Genomic DNA, 14,278 nt, shown 5'->3' with positions numbered 1-14,278 from the left:
TGCATTGTTATATAGATGGATACAGAAGTAGGCACAGCACAGCAATAACTAGAACTGTACTGAAATGTTTGCATTCAATTTGAAAGTATTCACCTCACCACATTTTTTAAACTTGATTTTGATGCACAGATTTATTAAAAAAATGAGGGATGTTGCCTGACAGTATTTCGCCAGCATTAGAAGAATAGTACAAAACCCTAGATCACCGAAAAATACTGAGAATATAGTATCCAAAACAAGGATAGCAAGCAGAAAAGAGAGAGAAGATCACTGATAATGATGATGTTCCTATCAATTGAATTGTCTAGAGGGAGCATCAATAAAGGACAGTCTTGTCTAGGTTTTTAAAAAAATGTCATTTAATGTGAAAAACAGGAAAGTCTTAAATTTGATGCCTGGGTTTGTTGATTCAGCTGATGTAATGGGGATTTTTTTTATTCTTTCAAGGGATGTCATCGTCACTGGCAAGGCCAGAATTTGTTGCCCATCCCTAATTGCCTGCAAGTAGGTGATGGTGAGCTGCCTTCTTGAACTGTTGCAGTCCATCTGGTTTACAGTGCTGTTAGGAAGGGAGTTTCAGGTTTTTGACCCAGCGACAGTAATGGAACAGCAATACAGGTCCAAGTCAGGATGGTGTGAGGCTTGGAGGGGAACTTTCAGATGGTGGTGTTCCCAGTGTCTGCTGCCCTTGTCATTTTAGGTAGTAGAGGTCACAGGTTTGGAAGGTGCTGTCAAGGAACGCTTGGCAAGTTGCTGCAGTGCATCTTGTATATGGTACATGATATATGTGAGGCAAGTGCCAAAACAACTGTCCTCAACAATTGTGATGAATTTGGAGGGTGAGGGGAAGTAACCAGGAATGCTGTCATTGACTGCTATCGAATTACCATGCTGGATTGTTTGCCTACTTATGTGGAAATCAGTAGCGAGATTTTCTGTATATGTTGTGGGTCAAAATTATAAAGATGATTGCTATAAGTAGGTGTATCATTTTGTTGCATATAACACACAGTAGCAATCTTCATTTTGCAGCTGAGAGCAGGATTGAATTTGGTTGCGATCCTTCTGTAGTCAAGGAGCCCATTAACATTTGCTGTCTAGGCTCACATACAAAGAATCGGCAATGCATGAGTAGATTGCCAGCAACCGTGGAATCACACCAAGCCCAAGTTTGCACCTTCCACTCAAGAAATATTATATTTTATATATAATTTTTTTAAGAAAGAATACTGTTCCAAAAAGGTCGCATCGTAACTTGAACTTGACAATGTAGCCACTATTTCAGAAAGAAATTGCGTAAGCAATTTGGTAACTAACCTTCTACATATTCAATTACCATACACAGGTGGCGTTTCGTCTCAAATGAGCAGAACATGCTCACAACAAAAGGGTTTTCAGCAAAGGTCAGGATATCTCTTTCAACAAATGCTTGCTGGATTTGGTTCCTTAGAATGAGGTTCTGCTTGTTAATTTTCTTCATAGCAAACCTCTGCCGTGTTTCCTTATGTCGTACAAGATAGACCGCTCTGGAATAATCATGAACATTGTATCAGTTACTAACTCCTACATGACACAAGCCTAACAGCAACAAAGTCTTCTGTCAGAAGTAACAGCAAGAGCATAATAATCCTGGTAAAATGGCAATTCTTATAAGGTTACTCAGAATTAGCCAATTCAGTGTACTGTCCTGTACAGATATAACAGGTTAACATAGCAATCGAAATTGTGATATTTCTATAGTATTAGTGGAAAAATATTAACTCATCAACTCTTAGTAATCCTTACACTGGCGAACAAACATATGCTGACCAAAGCTTAGGAAGACTAATCTTAAAAGACACTGTATGTTAGAAATGGTGATGGGGATGGCATGCATTGATTTACCAGTCATGCTTCTTTGTCTGGTAGAAGGGATAATAATTGGTCTAGAATTTCATGCATACTTGCATCCAGAGACATGTGCAATCTGGACATAAATCAAATATGCGGCCTAAAAATTGTGGAATTTTGGGCGTAAGTGAGTTACATGTATATGTACAATACACCAAAATATCCTTGATGTTCTACATTCATCGATACACGTCCCAAATGCATCTCCGCTCATAATAATGGCCCATCACCAAGTTTGAGAGCCTTATACCCAAGTTTTGTTCAATTGCACATGCTCAGAGGCTCTTTTCAAATTAGAATCAAGTTTTCAAATGCAGCAAGAAACAAAGTTAGCTTCTGATGTCTTGTTTACGCTGATTTGCATGAATTTACCCCCATTTTACAGTCTAGCGTATTCTAATGAGTCTTGCAAGTGTAACTTGACACTGGCAGAATGGGTGTAGGAATGGGTGCATCTTGGGGTCTAATTTCGGGTTTGTGTCAACGGAGGAAATTCCAGACAATAACAACAGTTGTGACTTCATACTGGGACAATTGAAGTTTTGATTGTGGCATTTACTCTCTTTGGTTTTTGTTACACTATTTGCATTGATGTTTTTGAAGATGCAGTCAGCTGGGAAAACCAAAGGACGATTTTCAATGGTTGTGTCATTCCAACAGCTATTTCATTGCGTTAATGTCCAAGTCATAGCCTTGACATTGTCATTTGTACTCATCAATTAAAGAAAATTTTTTTTTTTAGAAAGGGAGTATGGACGACTAGGCTCTCTGTTTAAGTGAGAAAATCTTTACCCATAGGCTCCATTGCTGATTAGCTTTAGTGTTTCAAAGTCTTCCTCGCATGGGGTTTTCTTTGTGTGAAGTGCAGCACCACGACCCTGAAAATAATCAAAATTCAACAAGTAAACCTGATATTCTGCCACCAGGTTACTTTATGCATTGTGCTAAGTCATTACATTTAGAAGCTACAGATATAAGAAAAAAGATATGACAAATATATGAAGAAAATATTTAACACATGTCTCTCTTATCCTGCAAATGCAATGCAAGTTTATTAATAAAGGACAAAGTAACATTTCCAAATGCAAATTCTTAAATTGAAAAGCAATTGTGAGATAACAGGTGCATTATTCAAAGGTTTAAATCCTGAAAATATCCCTTCAATTTTCTTGCCAAATGTATAATTTTCTATAGAAGCTTAGTGGACTATTACACTTGATGATGCCACAAATTGGGGGCTGTAGTTTCAAATGACCGTGGAGGCAGTTTGCTGGCATCTTCCCACTTCCGGTCCATTTTCAAGGAGGCCAGGTCGGAGGCGCAATGGCTACCTGCCCGCAAGTGCCAGGTAGCCAATTGAAGCAATTAAGGGACCTTTTAAGGCCCCTCTACCGCATTTTCGAGTCAGTCGTGCCCTCCATGGTAGCCTAAACACGCCAGTGAAAAGAAGTGGCCTTCCAGTGGCAGACCTGGGGGTCAACACTCCAGAATAATTTAACCCCCCCCCCACTGCTGCCACTGCAGAAAGATAGCCACAGCTGCAGCCCTGCACAGCTGGGATACCCCTCCACACTGCAGTTTGGCAGTCGTGGCCATTTTTATTTTCAAATCTTTTGTAAGTGTTGAAAGGGCACCTCCATCTTGAGGCACTCTCTCTCTCCATTACCTGCATTAGCAGGTTGCTGCTCTCTGTGTAGGAGGGCCTCCTATTGGCCCTCCACATTGGGTGCCTACCCGCCGTCTTTAATTGGATGATAAGCATGCCCTCTGGCCACTATTTGGCCATTCCTTGGAAAATCACGACGGGTGAATATTTCCAACACAGCGCGGGGTTGGGACCTTCATTTGATCCAAGCTAAAATCCTGCCCTGTATCGCAGTCACGTTACTTGCACAATCTGTTCAATGCACATTATTATACATCACAACATTTGTTCTCCTGGTAAGGCGCTCATCCTCACTCCCTTACGTCCAAAGGATGCAGACTTGAACGGATATGCCAGATTTAGTCATTCACTGCCAAGTCTGGCTGGCCTACAGAAAGCACAATAGGATCATGCTCTTGTCTGTCAAAACTACTTACTATGTCAGGAATGCATCCTGGAATGCAAAGATAACTACTCATTTCTTTTCTCTACTGCAACCAGTCTTCTTAAACCCCTCGCTCTTGCCTCCTCCACCCTCTGTCTATACTTAAAAGTTGATAAAGCACCAGGGTCTGCTGAGATGCATCCAAGGATACCTAACACAAAGGAAGACGGTTGTGGTTGTTGGAGGTCAATCATCTCAGTCCCAGGACATCAATGCAGGAGTTTCTCAATGTAGTGTCCTAAGCCCAACTATCTTCAGCTGCTTCATCAATGACCTTCCCTCCATCATAAGGTCAGAACTGGGGATGCTCGCTGATGATTGCACAATGTTCAGCATCATTCACAACTCCTCAGATAATGAAGCAGCCCATGTCCAGATGCAGCAAGACCTGGACAACATCCAGTCTTGGGCTGATAAGGGGCAAGTAACTTTCGCGCCACAGAAGTGCCAGGCAATGACCATCTCAAACAAGAGAGAATCTAACCATCTCCCTTGATGTTCAATGGCATTACCATCGCTGAATCCCCCGCTATCAACATCCTGGGGGTCACCATTGACCAGAAACTGAACTTGACCAGAAACTGAACTGGACCAGCCACATAAATGCTGTGGCTACAAGAGCAGGTCAGAGGCTGGGAATTCTGTGGCGAGTAACTCACCTCCTGTCTCCCCCAATGCCTCTCCACCAGCTACAAGGCACAAGTCAGGAGTGTGATGGAATACTTTCCACTTGCCTGGATGGATGCAGCTCCAACAACACTCAAGAAGTGCGACACCATCCAGGACAAAGCAGCCCGCTTGATTGGCACCGCATCCATCACCTACAACATTTACTCCCTCCACCACCGACGCACAGTGGCAGCAGTAGGTACCATATACAAGATGCACCACAGCAACTCACCAATGCTCCTTTGAAAAGATTCTCGAGAATGGTTCCAGGGATGGGGAACTTCAATAATGAGAAGTTGGGACTGTTTTCCTTGCAGAAGAAAAGGCTGGGAGATTTGGTAGAGGTATTCAAAATCATGAGGGGTCTGGACAGAGTGGATAGGGAAAAACTGTTACCACTTGTGAAAGGATTGAGAACAAGAGGGCACAGACTTAAACTGAATGGCAAAAGAAGCAAAATTGGCATGAGGGAAAACTTCTTCACGCAGTGAGTGTTTAGGATCTGGAATGCATTGCCTAGGAATGTGGTGGAGACAGGTTCAATCTAATTCAAAAGGGAATTAGACTGTTATCTGAAGAGAAAGAATGTGCAGGGTTACGGGGAGAAGGCAGGGGAATGGCATTAGGTGAACTGCTCATTTGGAGAGCCAATGCAGACACGATGGGCCGAATGGCCTGCTTCTGTGCTATAACAATTCTGTGAATTCTATGAACAAGTGTGAGGAGCTCAATGACTTCTTTCTCACTAAGATTGAGACCATACTTTCACCTGTCTGCCTCCTTTCCCCAAGCCCACTGGGCCAACTCCTCAGAAATTGCATCATTTTCTAATTTCTCTCCTATCTCCCCTCATCCCCTCACCGAGCTCATCTTGTCCATGAGACACACCTCCTACTCCCACTAAAATTCTGACCACACATTTTCCCTTCCTGGCCCTCACATTATATGGTATTGTTAACGGTTGTCTCTCTTCTCAGGTACTGTCTCCCTCACCTTCAAATCTGCTGTAATTTCCCCTCTCCTCACATCCTTGACCCACTCTTACAAACAACTGTCCTATCTCCAACCTCCCTTTCCTCTCTAAAGTCCACGAATGTGCTATCCCTTCTGAATTCTGTGCCCATATTTCCTGGAACTCAATATTTGAATCCCTCCAATCAGATTTCCACCCCTGCCAAAGTACTGAAACTGCTATCAAAGTCACAAATGACATCCTATGTGACTGTGACAAAGTTAAACTACTCCTCTTCATCCTTCTCGACCTACCCGCAGTCTTTGACATGGTTGACCACGCCATCCTCCTCCAACACCTCTGCACCGTCGTCCAACTGGGTGGGACTGCACTTTCCTTGTTCCATTCTTATCTATGCAGTCACAGCCAGAGAATCACCTGCAATGGCTTTTCTTCCCATTCATGCATCATTACCTCTGGTGTCCCCAAAGAATCTATTCTTGACCCCCTCCTATTTCTCATCTACATTCTGCCCTTCAGCAGCACCATCCGAAAACAGAGTGTCAGGTTTCACATGTCACCAAGATCTTTCTCGACCCCTTCAATGTCTCATAATTGTCAGGCTGCTTGTCCAACATCCAGTACTGGATGAGCAGAAACTTCTTCAAACTAAATATTGGGAAGATTGAGTTATTGTCTTCAGTCCCACCAAAAACTCTGTCCCTTAGCCACTGACTCCAATTCTCCCCCTGGCAACTGTCTGAGACTGAACTAGATGGTTGGCAACCATGGTGTCACATCTGACTCCGAGACGAGCATCTGACCACATATCCATCCCATTACTAAAACCACCTATTTCCAACTCTGTAATATAGCCTGACTCTGCCCCTGCCCCTGCCCATCTGCTGCTGAAACCCTCATCCATGCCTTTGTTATCTCTAGCCTTAACGAATTCAACACTCTCCCAGCTGCCCATGTCCTAACTCACACCAAGTCCCATTCACCTATCACCCCTGTGCTCACTGACCTACATTATCTTCCAATTAAGCAGTACCACAATTTCAAAATTCTCATCCTTGTTTTCAAATCCCTCCATGGCCTCACCCCTCCCTATCCCATAACCATTTCCAGCCCAACAACTCTCCAAGATATCTGCACTCCTCCAATTCTGGCCTCCCCGATTTTAATAACTCCACCATTCAAGGCTGTGGCTTCAGCTGCCATGGATCTAAGCTCTGGAACTCTCTCCCTAAACCTCTTCACCGCTTTTTCCTCCTTTTGGACACTCCTCAAAGCCCAACTCTTTGATCAGGCTTTTGATCATCTACCTTAATACCTCCGAAGGTTGGCTTGGTGTCAAATCTTGTTTGATAACGTTCCTATGAAGCACTTTGGGATATTTTACTACGTTAAATGTGCTACATAAATACAAGCTGTTGTTATATGAAAAAAGAAAAGATAAATTCTGTTAGCAATTCATTTAAGGTGTAGATTCAGAATGCTGTACACTGTTTTCCAGTAATGAACGCAGCTGTTGCTAAAGTTTACTAAGCATGCTGATAGGTGAGTACATATAAATTGAGGTGGGCTGTTAAAAACAATAGTTAACCTTTTGGTTTTAACCAATACTCACATCAACAGAATCATCAGTTTCTGGGGCTTCTGGATTGCCACTGTCATAGCTGGTCAGCTGGGCCATTTCTAAACAAACAAAACAAAGGCAAAATAATATTTGCATGAGGAAAACAGAAGACTGGTGCATCTCACAAACTTAAGTTTTCTTCGGAATAAGTACAGTATTAAATTTGGGCACAAGACTTTAAGTCTTTACTAAAACATTATCCATATTATGCGACGATGCAACAATGATTTGGATGAATTCTAATGATAAGATTTAAAAGAAGAAAGAGGGATGCACTGCTGAGATAGACCAGTGCAGGTGAACATCAGTTCCTCTTTCCCAGCATCCAAACCTACTCTTTTTCCTTATGTTCTGAAAATCATTATAAACCACTGTTTAAAATTAAAATCATTTATCTAACTATTTTATCCAAAGTTCCCTGATTACTCTTAACACATTAAAGTAAATCCTTATTATTCAAAAATAACCTCAACCATGTAGCACTCAACTGTCCTGCAGGTGTCTGTGCTGGGGCCTCAACGTTTTACAATTTATATCAATGACTTAGATGAGGGGAGCGATGGCATGGTAGCTAAATTTGCAGATGACACAAAGATAGGTAGGAAAATATGTTGTGAAGAGGTTGTAGACCGATATAGATTGGTTGAGTGGGTGGGCAACAATCTGGCAGATGGAGTGTAATGTGGGAAAATGTGAAGTTGTTCACTTTGGCAGGAAGAATAAAAAAGCAGAGTATTACTTAAACGGAGAACGACTGCAGAATTCCGAGATGCAGAGGGATCTAGGTGTTCTAGTGCATGAGTCACAAAAAGTTAGTATGCAGGTACAGCAAGTAATAAAGAAGGCGAATGGAATCCTATCCTATATTATGGAAGGAATTGAAAATAAAAGTAAGGATGTTATGCTTCAGTTATACAGGGCATTGATGAGACCATATCGTGAATGCTGTGTGTAGTTTTGGTCTCCTTATTTAAGAAAGGATGTAAATGCTTTGGAGGCGGTTCAGAAGAGGTTTACTAGATTGATACCTGGAATAAGCGGGTTGTCTTATGAGGAAAGGTTGGACAGACAGGGCTTGTTTTCACTGGAGTTTAGAAGAGTGAGGTATAAGATCCTGAACGGTCTTGACAAGGTAGATGTGGAAAGGATGTTTCCTCTTACGGGTGACTCCAGAACTAGGGGACACTGTTTTAAAATTAAGGGTCGCCCTTTTAGGACAGAGATGAGGAGAAATTTTGTCTCTCAAAGGGTTGTGCGACTTTGGAACTCTCTGCCTCAGAAGGTGGTGGAGGCGGGGGTCATTGAATATTTTTAAGCTGGAGGTAGATTCATTCCCTTACCTAATAAGAATCTAAGGTTATCGGGGGTAGATGGGATTGTGGAATTCAGACACAAATAGATCAGCCATGATCTTATTGAATGGCGGAGCAGGCTCGAGGGGCCGAATAGCCTACTTCTGCTCCTAATTCGTATGTATGTTTGTATTTCTGTGAATATTGGGTGACACATCCAAAGTCCTCGTAAAGTGAAGGATGAAGAATGACGCTAGCAGTTTAATAGAATGAACACTTATTTGTAACTGTCAATCCAGAATGTATTTGAAAATTATTGATTTTTGGAAAGAAATTCCCAGAATTTACCTAATTATTCAAATATTGCATGACTACGACCAATTTTAGTTGCCAATAACCTTCCAGTGAGAGAGAGTAAGAGAATATAATGGAGGCAGAGCTATCCCAACATCCACAGAGCAAGTGAATGTACTCTTTTATAGTTAAGACTATCACGATAGATACTGGCACCTCCATATCAGTGTCACGCTCTCAACCCTCAGAAATGAAGAGAAAACAACTAATTATTAGCAGCAGCAAACCATAATGGTAAGTCAGTTGTGAAGATAAAAGAATAAAAGTACAAAAATAAATTATAGATGGAAAAGGAGGTAAAAATAGTGACGAAAAAATGAGAAGTGACAAATGCAACTTTGTATATCAGGAAATGATGTTCTACTTATATAACCAAGGTATGTCTGAAAATCTCAAACCTAGAAGTTTGCTATTGTGACAGCTTGAAACAACAGTTGAATACATTCAACACAGGTTTTGTGCGTGAGATAATAGCCTAAGTTTGTAAACAACTATTAATAATACCATATTTGACGTTAATCCAAACATTGATGTATACCACTCTCAGCCCTAAAAATGCTTTAACTAGCCCTTTAGTGGTTAATCTCCAGCCCTTTCACAAACAAGCTTCCTAGTACTGGGTCAGCATTTTTATCTTTTCAGTAAAATCACCTACCCTCCAAGGGATCCCTGGTAAGCCCCAGCTGACTGATGATGTAGCGGGGAATATCAGTCTTGATTCCTTGTCCTTCTTTGGCATGGCCTTCAGCTGCTTCCAACAAATGATAGAATTCTTCGGGATCAAACTCCTACAAACACAAAACCAGTCTCTCAAAGTTTCAATCTGGATCAAATATAATTATGACAAATGAGAAAATATGAAGTTATAGCACTCTCTGCTTCTTCTCCTATTTTCCCACATTTTCGCAAACATTTTTGAGTGCTGGGAACACTACCAGCATTTGACATGTTGTCCCATTCGATACCCATTTTCAAGAAAACATGCTATGCTAAATGAGGATTTTAATTCATCAATTGGAAACCTACATTAAACTTTTAAAAAGGAAAGCTGGACTCCTACATGCAACTTTTAAAAAACTGGCAGCCAAGATAGCCACTACAATTTGCATTGAAATACCTCACATTCCAAGACATCGAATGGAGATACATGTCTAAAAGACTACCATCCAGGACAATGGCTTGAACAGTTGAGTAAATTATCTAGCATCACCCTTGTTAGCAAGACATTCAAAGCCATCTTGGAGCATTCACTAGTGGAGATGTACATCCAGGAAGTAAACATTGAAACAATATGACCTGAGACAGAATTGGGATTCTTAGACTTTGAACCTCATGAAAGTAAAAAAAAATACTGAGAGAACCATGTGACAGTTTCCACGGGCTGTGTGAACTTGGAGTTTTGTGACATACGGCAGGCAAGCTTTGAGAGCTAACCAGTGCAGGACACCGGTGGAGCTGTCTCTCTCTCTCTCTCTCTCCAGGTAATATTGCAAGTTTCAAAGCCTGTCTGCGACTGCGGACCATCTAAGTCTATCATCACTACAGACAGAGACCCCGGAGAGAAAGTCACCTACATCATTGTCTCCAAGAGAACCCTGAACCAGCTGCAAGTGCATTTCTACCAGTCAGAGACTTCAGAACCATGATTTTAGCCAGACGATAACTGAATTACCAGACCCCATGAACTGTATATTATATTTATTTGTTCTGGATTCTAATCCAACCAAACTATTCTTCATCATTTTGTAACCTATTTGTGTGAGTGAGATTCTCACGTGTGTGTGTTTGTGTAAAAGTTGAAGCATAGTTTATTATTTTCACTTAGATCGTGATTGGATTTTAAGTACAATAAGCTAACTCCTTGTTTAAAACTCAAGAAAACCTATCCGATTGGTTCTTTTATGACTATAGCACATAAAGGGTTAAACAATCACTGACTTGGTAAGCACATTCACAGATTAAAAGAAATAAACGCTGTTGCAGTCAAACAAGGAGAGGGACAAGAGGGAAGCCTTTCAACCCCTCCTCACCTGATCGTAACAATATATTTTGCATACAAGGCATAAACGTTTAACTACTTTAGTAGCAAACATGGCTAAATTAAATGGTTTGAGCTTTTTCGCAACTTTTATTTTGTGGTGCAACAACTTAACATACTTTTAGCATAAAAACTATACCTGCTTAAAATATGGAGTGCTTAAGAAAAAAAACATACAATAGAAACTACAGTTCACATCAATCTTTGTCCAGAGAAAGCCAAGAGTGCAACAAGAAGCTCAGATTTGAAAGGAATCCAACTGGAATCTCACCAACCAACATAACACAACAGAACAGGAGGAAAAATAATTTAGATATAAATCAAGTAGCCATCATTCACCAGAAATAGTAAAGAGATTGCTAGAACACATACAGAGTGATTAAGATGCCCTTCCCTAGATCCTTTCTTCTATCTGGATTATGTATTCAGGATATCCAATGTAAATGGAACCCTGACTTGCTCTACAATTCAGGTTACCGCAACATACGAACATACGAATTAGGAGCAGAAGTAGGCCATTCCGCCCCTTGAGCCTGCTCCACCATTCAATAAGAACATGGCTGATCAGTTTGTGTCTCGAATTCCACACTCCCATCTACCTCCGATAACCTTTGCTCCCCTTTCCAAACAAGAATCGATATATCTCCGGCTTAAAAATATTCAATGACCCCGCCTTACCACCTTCTGAGGCAGAGAGTTCCAGAGTCACACAACCCTCAGAGAAAATATTTCCCCTCATCTCTGTACTAAAAGGCCAACCCCTAACTTTAAAACAATGCCCCCTAGTTCAGGAATCACCCACAAGAGGAAACATCTTTTCCACATCCACCTTGTCAAGACTGTTCAGGATCTTATATACTTCAATCAACTTTCCCCTCACTCTTCTAAACTCCAGTGAAAATAAGCCCAGTCTGTCCAACCTTTCCTCATAAGACAACCCAGGATACATTCCAGGTATCAATCCAGTAAACGTCCTCTGAATTGCCTCCAATGCATTTACATCCTTCCTTAAATAAGGAGACCAAAACTGCACACAGTATTAACAAACAAAGAACAGTACAGCACAGGAACAAGCCATTCGACCCCCCAAGCCTGCGCCGATCTTGATGCCTGCCTAAACTAAAACCTTCTGCACTTCCGGGGACCGTATCCCTCTATTCCCATCCTATTCATGTATATGTCAAGATGCCTCTTAAACGTCATTATCGTACCTGCTTCAACCATCTCCCCCGGCAGCAAATTCCAGGCACTCACCACCCTCTGTGTAAAGAACTTGCCCCGCACATCTCCTCTAAACTTTGCCCCTCTCACCTTAAACCTATGTCCCCGAGTAACTGACTCTTCCACCCTGGGAAAAAGCTTCTGACTATCCACTCTGTCCATGCCGCTCATAACTTTGTAAACCTCTATCATGTCACCCCTCCACCTCCGTCGTTCCAGTGAAAACAATCCGAGTTTTTCCAACCACTCCTCATAGCTAATGCCCTTCAGACCAGGCAACATCCTGGTAAACCTCTTCTGTACCCTCTCCAAAGCCTCCACGTCCTTCTGGTTGTGTGGTGACCAGAATTGCACGCAATATTCTAAGTGTGGCCTAACTAAAGTTCTGTACAGCTGCAGGATAACTTGCCAATTTCTATACTCTACGCCTCGACCGATGAAGGCAAGCATGCCACATGCCTTCTTGACTACCTTATCCACCTGCATGGCCACTTTCAGTGACCTGTGGACCTGTATGCCCAGATCTCTCTGCCTGTCAATACTCCTAAGGGTTCTGCCATTTACTGTATACTTCCCACCTGCATTAGACCTTCCAAAATGCATTACCTCACATTTGTCCGGATTAAACTCCATCTGCCATTTCTCCGCCCAAGTCTCCAACCGATCTATATCCTGCTGTACCCTCCGACAATCCTCATCACTATCCGCAACTCCACCAACCTTTGTGTCGTCCACAAACTTACTAATCAGACCAGCTACATTTTCCTCCAAATCATTTATATATACTACAAAGAGCAAAGGTCCCAGCACTGATCCTATTCTAGATGTGGTCTCACCAATGCCCCGTATAACTGAAGCATAACATCCTTACTTTTATTTTCAATTCCCCTCATAATAAAGGATAGGATTCCATTCACCTTCTTTATTACCTGCTGTACCTGCATACTAACATTTTGTGACTCATGCACTAAAACACCTAGATCCCTCTGCATCTTGGAATTCTGCAGTCTTTCTCCATTTAAGTAATACTCTGCTTTTTTATTCTTCCTGCCAAAGTGAACAACTTCACATTTTCCCACATTACACTCCATCTGCCAGATTGTTGCCCACTCACTCAACCTATCGATATCAGTCTGCAACCTCCTTATGTCCTCTACACAACACACTTTCCTACCTATCTTTGTGTCATCTGCAAATTTAGCTACCATGTCATCGCTCCCCTCATCTAAGTCATTGATATAAATTGTAAAAAGCTGAGGACCCAGCACAGACCCCTGCGGGACTCCACTCGTCACATCCTGTCAATCAGAAAAGGACCCATTTATGCATACTCTCTGTTTTCTGCCAGCTAGGCAATCTTCTATCCATGCTAATATATTACCCCCTACACCATGAGCTCCTACTTTGCACAATAACCTTTAATGTGGCACTTTGTCAAATGCCTTCTGGAAATCCAAGTACAGTACGTCAACGGGCTCCCCTTTATCCACAGCACATGTTACTCCTTCAAAGAACTTCAATAAATTGGTTAAATGTGATTTCCCTTTCACAAAACCATGCTGACTATTCCCGATTACCTTGAGTTTTTCAAAGTGTCCAGCGATAGCCTCCTTAATGATCAATTCTAACAACTTCCCCACGACAGACATCAAGCTATAGTTACCTGTAGTAACCTATAGTTACCTGTTTTCTGTCTCCCCCCATTCTTGAATAGAGGGGTTATATTTGCTACTTTCCAGTCTGATGAAACCTTTCCAGATCCAGTGAATTTTGAAATATTAACAGCAACACATCTACCACTTCATTAGTCACCTCTTTTAAGACTGTAGAATGAAGCCCATCAGGACCCGGGGACTTGTCAGTCCACAGCTCCATCAGTTTTCTCAGCAACATGCTGTACACTGCTGGAATTACAAAGACACTCTAAATGCAAAACCACAGAGTCATAGATGGCAAAGGAGGAGGCCATTCTGGCTCTCCAGGGAGCAATCCAGTCAGTTGCACTCCCTCGCTTGATCACTGTAGCTCTGTACGCTTATGTCTTCCCAGTGTCCAAAACCTTCACTCTGTGTACCACTGTTACAAATTTTTGTTTATACCTTTATTCTGCAACTGCAGGGATCACAGCTC

General features: G+C 41.8%; 1 protein-coding gene across 6 annotated transcripts in view; it reads right to left on the bottom strand.

Moving 5' to 3' along the window:
- The window catches only part of mast2 (microtubule associated serine/threonine kinase 2), a 560,338-nt gene that overhangs the window by 51,147 nt on the left and 494,913 nt on the right, over nt 1-14,278 (bottom strand). For all 6 annotated transcript variants that reach the window (XM_068037080.1, XM_068037082.1, XM_068037083.1 and 3 more), the window contains 4 exons: nt 9,545-9,677; nt 7,235-7,302; nt 2,683-2,768; nt 1,318-1,526 (listed from right to left, as the gene is read on the bottom strand). In XM_068037080.1, coding sequence (XP_067893181.1) covers nt 1,318-1,526; nt 2,683-2,768; nt 7,235-7,302; nt 9,545-9,677 — 496 coding nt within the window. The remainder of the gene's footprint in view (nt 1-1,317; nt 1,527-2,682; nt 2,769-7,234; nt 7,303-9,544; nt 9,678-14,278) is intronic.

This window comes from Heterodontus francisci, chromosome 8 (assembly GCF_036365525.1).
Source record: "Heterodontus francisci isolate sHetFra1 chromosome 8, sHetFra1.hap1, whole genome shotgun sequence".
In the NCBI taxonomy this organism is placed as follows: domain Eukaryota; kingdom Metazoa; phylum Chordata; class Chondrichthyes; order Heterodontiformes; family Heterodontidae; genus Heterodontus; species Heterodontus francisci.
The sequence above is the reverse complement of the archived record's forward strand: the minus strand, read 5'-3'. Positions and strand labels throughout refer to the sequence as shown.